Source organism: Hylobates moloch, unplaced genomic scaffold (assembly GCF_009828535.3).
Source record: "Hylobates moloch isolate HMO894 unplaced genomic scaffold, HMol_V3 SCAFFOLD_17, whole genome shotgun sequence".
NCBI lineage: Eukaryota > Metazoa > Chordata > Mammalia > Primates > Hylobatidae > Hylobates > Hylobates moloch.
The window spans coordinates 79,268,288-79,274,287 of record NW_026652292.1 but is presented as its reverse complement, the minus strand read 5'-3'; the positions used below and the strand labels follow the sequence as shown (position 1 = coordinate 79,274,287).

Here is a 6,000-nt window from a genome sequence, read left to right as displayed (position 1 = left end):
GGGGCGTTGCTCTGCTGTGAGATGGAGCCTCGAAGTATATTGGGCACTTCTGCCTATGCCCAATACATTCAAGCTCCCAGAGCTTGGAGTCACAGCCCTGGGGTTTGTCAGCACCAACTTTAAGCTGCTTTTGTTTCCAGGGCAGTCGGGTGCCTGGTTTCAGGATCTGAAAGCCTGGGCGCGAAGGCTGCCCCTGCCACCTCCTTGCTGTGACAAACCCCACGTGCAGTGGCCATGGGATATAGGCTGGAGGGGGGAGCACAGGGGAAGAAGGTGGGATTCCTGACCTGGGCACCTGGTAGAGGACAGTGTCATTTGTGCAACACCAGCTTTGGGGGAAGAGGATGCTGAGTTTGATTTGAATTTGCAGTGCCTATGAAACCCCTGGATAGACCTGTCGGGAAGCCAGTGCCTCCCTGAGACCCTATTCTACTTCTTTGCCCCACAAACTCCTATTTATCCTTCAGGATCCCCACCAGAAATCACTTCCTCAGGGAAGTCCTCCCAGACTCTCTGGTTCAGCTCTGAGTGCCTCAGGCCAACCCTTTGGGTGGAACTGAGTAACAAGGTGGGTAAGGAGCTCCCGGACGCGCTCCCAGACAGTTAATGCTGTGTCCCAGAGCCTGGGCCAGCCTGTGGAACGGGGGCACACATGAAACTACTACTCGAAAGACCTGCAGTGCATAAAACAGTGGGACCGGGAGCAGGAGGAGGGATTGGGGGAGTCCAGGGCCCATGAAAGGCTGGGGCTTGGCGCCGGGGAAGGGCCCTAGGCTCCAAAAAAGCCAAAAGGAAGGAGTGAGCTGTAGCCTTTGACGGTCCTCAAGGGTGACTCCAACGGGGAGACTGAGGCCCCCGGAGCTGAACCAGCAGGCAGGGGAGAAACGATAGGGCCAAATCTGGGAGCTGCATTTGCAGGGAAGGAGTGTGGTGATGCTGCCGGGTCACTTTGCGCATTCCAGGTCTAGCGTCCAGGGAACTTCAGGTTGTCCAGCCCCTGCAGCGTGGCCATGACACATCCGAGCGTCAGGGGATCACACCCATTTCACAGCCAGGGAACAGGCTCAGAGGGAAAGAGAGGTATGAAAGCCCCTCCCAGTAAACAAACACTGTTCTTGCCACTTCACCCCAGCCTCGGCACAAGCAGCTCCCTTATGGGGACACCCAGAGCCCTCCCACGGGAGGGCCTGACAGGAAGCTCGGCAGCTCTCAAGTGCTCTAGAGGGGAGGGAAGGGATGGGCGGGAGGCTGAGGAAGCCTGGGATGTGGGCGGGCCTGGGTCAGGACCCAGCTCTGAGGCTGGCCGTCTGTGTGACCTTGGGCACACCGCTTAACCTCTCTGAGCCTGGCTTCCTCATCTGTGAGATGGGCAGTGTCCTCCCTGTGAGGTGGGTGGGGCTGAACGGGATGATGGCTGGGATGTCCTGGGGAGGGTGGAGGAGTGGGTTGCGGGTGGCAGCTGTCTCTTCCAGGGACCCCACGGGTGGTACAGAGCCAGGCAAGCACCTCCCCCTGCAGCCCATCACAGGCACAAACTCTCACCACTCCCTTCTGAGGCCCGGCTGGGGCCCTTTCTAGATCTGCCTGAGTGAGTTGGGCCTGGTTGCCTACGGCCCCGTGGTCGGAGCCCCGCAGAGGAGGGCAGCCAAGGGCCTTGCCTTTTGAACTTGTAGAGGATGAACGCTCCCGCCGCGAAGAGCCCGATGACAAACAGCACCACTACCGCCCAGTAGCCGCCGCCGCCGCCCAGCTGCTCGGCACCTGCAAGCAAAGCGGTTGTCAGTGGAGGGCCGGGGGCACCGGCCATCCCTGTCCCATCCCCAGCCCATCCCGTCTGTCCCCCGCCCGTCCCCAGCCTGTCCCCCGCCCGTCCCCAGCCTGTCCCCCGCCCACCCCCAGCTTGTCGCCTGCCTGTCCCTGGCCCATTTCCTGCCTGTCTTCAGCCCATTCCCATTCCCTCCCCAAGCCCTTCCCCAGGCCATTCCCAGCTTGACCCCTTCCTGTCCCCAACCTGTTCCTGCCTGTCCCCTGCCTGTCCCTGCCTATCCCCTGCCTGTCCCTGCCCCAGCCTCCTTGGTGTGGAGGCTGTTCCATGCCCGTGGCCAGCGCTCCTGATGTGGCTGAGAGGGGCCAGAGGCCATAAAAGACCAGGAGTGCATCCTGTGTGGCCTTGGAGAGGTCCCCGCCCCTGGACCTGGCTCCCACTGGAGATGGAGGCTGTGGGCAGAGCTCCCCAGCTATGTTGATGCTGGTGTGGGGTGAACCTGCCAAGTTTCAAGGGCACGGTGTCTTTACAGAGCGAAGCTCATCAGCTTCTGCAAAGGCTTTTGCCCCAAAGGGGAAAGGATGACTGATGGCCGAGGAGACAGCTCTGTGGGTCGGGAAAGGGGCAGAGATTATCCGAGACCCGAAGCGTGGGTGTCAGGTAAGAGCAGCGCTCCAGGGGGCATCGGCGGAGGAGAGCGGGGCCCTGGTCTGACCTGGGTGGGTCTTCAGTTCCATTAGAGGCGAACACCCGCCAGGAGGGGGATACAAGCCATCTGCCCGAGGGCCTGGATGCCTCCTGCACCCGTTCTGCAGGGGAGCTCCCAGTGGCTCACCTGTGCCCGTGTCCCGCAGGGCCACCAGGACCCGGACTCCGCCTCGCAGGAGGAAGCTGATCTTCTGTGCGTTCAGTACCTGCTGGATGGCGGCGAGCCTCTGCAAACACAGAGGGGACAGTGAGCGGGGCGTTCGTGGGGGTGTCCTCCGCCAAAATGGGAGGGGGATGGAGTCCTCCTCCAGGAGGGGAGTGAGGGGTCTCCACGTGCTGGGGGGGTCTTCTACTGGGAGAAGAGTGAGGGGGTCCTGCATGGGGGGTGGGGGACAGGGTTTGCCACAGGTGTAAGGGGAAGAAGGGCCTTCCTCTGGTGGAGAGAGTGAGGGGGTGTCCTCCACCAGGGGTGAGGGGAGCAAGGTCTGCTGGGATCCACCAGAGGGGTGGGGAGAGGGAGGGGGATCTGGTGGGATCTACCAGAGGTAGGGGAGAGTTGGGGGGTGGCTCTGGGATCCACCAGAGGGGGATGGGAGAGCTGGGTGGGCCAGTGTGAGTCCTGCTTGGACCCTCTGGAGCCACGGGGCTGGGCAGGTCACCTGGCCTCGCTGAGCCCAGTGTCCTCCTTTGTACCATGGGAATAATCACCCACAAGGGAACTTTCACCAAGAACCATGGATGGGACACAAAGGTGACCCAGACATGGCTCTGCCCTTCATGAGCTCCTGTTTTAGTCGGGAGTGTAAGAGACACAGGCCACAGAGTGTGCCAAGCTGGGGAAATGCAGGGGTGCTCCAGGAGGCTCCATCCCCCAGTGGTGGTCAGGGAAGGCTTCCTGGAGGTAGAAGACCAAGAGGAGAATGAGACAGGGCAGGACAGGAGAATCAGACCCCCTACCTGAGGGAGGGATATCCCAGGAGGTGGTGCTGGGTTGCATGGTGAGGGATGCAGGGTCAGGGGCACCTATAGCTGGAGAGGGCAGTGGCCAAAAGGCAGCCAGCCTTGTGGGCCACGGGCAACCTCCTCCAGGGTCTGTGTGACGTGACAAATGCGTGAGGGGCCCGGCGCAGAGGAGGGCTTCCTCCTCGCCCCTCTCACTACTTCCCGGGTCCGAGCATCAGTCATCACCCAGGGCTGGGTGGGCTCGGAGACCTGGCCGCCTTTCACAGCACTGGTCAGCTCTGTTATTTTGACAATATCCCTTCTAACAGGTGTGAGGCCACGTCTCACTGTGGCTTTAGTGAGCATTTCCCTGGTGATTCGAGATGGTGAGCATGTTTTCCATGTACCTGTTGGGCATTTGTGTGTCTCCCTTTGAGAGATGCCTACTTGGCTCCTTTGCCCGTTTTTTAATCGAGTCACTTGTTTCCTGGCCATGGAGCTGGGTTTCTCACGTATTCTGGATGCGAACCCCTTGTCAGAGGCATGCTTCATGAGTCTTTTCTCCGATTCTGTGGGTCATCTCTTCACTCCGCTGATTGTTTCTCTGGCTGTGCAAGGGTCTCTTGGTTTGACATCATCCCGTTTGTCTATTTTTGCCTTTGTTGCATGTACTTTTGGGATCATCTGCAAAACAGCATCGCTCAAACTGACGCATAGTTTTTCACTGTGTTTTCTTTTGGTGTTTTTACAGATTCAGGTCTTACATTTGTCTTTAATCCGCTCTGAGCTGGATTTTGTAGAGGGTGTAAGAATCTAATTGCATTCTTCTGCATGTGGATATTCAGTTTCCCGACAATATTTAGGGAAGATATTCTCTTTTCTCCATTGTGTCTTCTTGACAGCTTTATTGAAAATCAATTGACCGTACATGTATGGATTTATTTCTGGGCTCTATTCTGTTCCATGGGTCTATGTGTCTGTTTTTATGCCAGTACCATGCTATTTGGATTACTGTAACTTTGTAAGGCATTTTGAAGTCAGGGAGTGTGACGCTTCCAGCTTTTTTCTTCTTGCTCAAAATGGCTTTGGCTATTTCAGGCCTTTTGTAGTTCCATACAAATTTTAGGATTTTTTTTCTATTTCTGTGAAAAACGTCATTGAAATTTTGATAGACCTTGCATTAAATCTGTAGATCACCTTAGGTAGCATGGACATCTTAATAATATAAATTCTTCTAATCCATGAACACAGGATATCTTTCCATCGATTTGTGTCTTCTTCAAATTCTTGTACTGGTGTTTTATGGTTTTTAGTGCACAAGTTTTTCACCTCCTTGGTTTAATTTGTTCCTAAGTTTTTCACCTCCTTGGTTCAATTTTTTCCTAAGTAGTTTATTTTGCTTTTAATTTTTGATGCTGTTGTTAGTGGGATTGTTTTCTTGATTTCTTTTCCAGGTAGCTTGCTGTTAGTGTGTAGAAGTGCTTCTGTTTGATTGCCTCTGGTCCTTTCTGACAGTGGCCCTTGCCAAGCCTCACTTCTCGTGTCTGTAAAATGGGACGTGGCACCACGTGGGCATGCTGGAGTGTGCACTGTCCTTCCCCTGCGCTGGCCACGCCTTCCAGATCACCTGAGTGAGCATCAGTCTCCATGACCAGTGCAGGCTATGTGAGCTTCTAGTTCATTTTCAGAAACTGATAATAACATTTACTCTTTTAAATTGTACAATTTAATGCATTTTAGTATATTCCCTAAGTTGTGCAAGCATTACCACTATCTAATTCCTGCATGTTTTCATCCTCTCCCAAAGAATCCCCTAGCCTTAGCAGTCACTCCCCATGCACCCTCCTCCAGCCCCTCACAACCACTCATCTGTTTCTGTCTCTATGGATTTGCCTGTTCTGGGCATTTCATGTGAATGGAATTGTACGCTATGTGGTCTTTTGCAACTGGCCTCTTTCACTTAGCATCATGTTTTCAGGGTTCGTCCATGCTGTCAGAGGTGTCAAGGGCTTCATTCCTTTAGGTGGTCAAAGAATATTCCATTGTAAGTTTGGACCACAATTTGTTTCTTTAGCAGCTGATGAGCACTTTTTGGCTACGATGAGTAATGCTGCTGTGAATCCATGTACTGTGGATGTATGTTTTTGTTTCTCTTGGGTATATACCCACAAGTGGACTTGCTGGGTCATGCGGTAACTTAGGTATAACTTACTGAGGAATTTCCAGCCCATTTTGCACAGCAGCTGAACCCTTTCCACCAGCAGTGTGAGAGGTTCCAAGTTCTCTGCTTCCTTGTCATCACTTGGAATTGTCTGCTTTTTAATTTTAGCCAACCTAGTGGGTGTGAAGGGATTCTGGTTTATCTTTGAGTCCCCTTCCCACATCTGTCACTTGGCAGGTCTTTTATCCCCTCCGTGAGGGCTATTATTTGGAAGTTGTCCTGTGCAATAAAGACATTTGCTAACTGCATGGAGGCTGACTTCTGCTCGGCCCTGAAACCCACACCCTCAGGTGTCTCCCTGACAGTGCTTACCCTCATTTCCCAGTGCCCCTGGCAGTCAGGTTGGGGCCATGTGACCATCTCC

The 6,000-nt window shown here is 54.5% G+C and overlaps 1 protein-coding gene across 1 annotated transcript in view; it reads right to left on the bottom strand.

Moving 5' to 3' along the window:
- Positions 1-769: 769 nt before the first annotated feature.
- Positions 770-6,000, bottom strand: part of SORCS2 (sortilin related VPS10 domain containing receptor 2) — a 524,651-nt gene continuing 519,420 nt past the window's right edge. Inside the window, exons 24-26 of the mRNA XM_032135565.1 lie at positions 2,601-2,700; positions 1,612-1,761; positions 770-861 (exon numbers count right to left, since the gene is read on the bottom strand). Coding sequence (XP_031991456.1) covers positions 770-861; positions 1,612-1,761; positions 2,601-2,700 — 342 coding nt within the window. The remainder of the gene's footprint in view (positions 862-1,611; positions 1,762-2,600; positions 2,701-6,000) is intronic.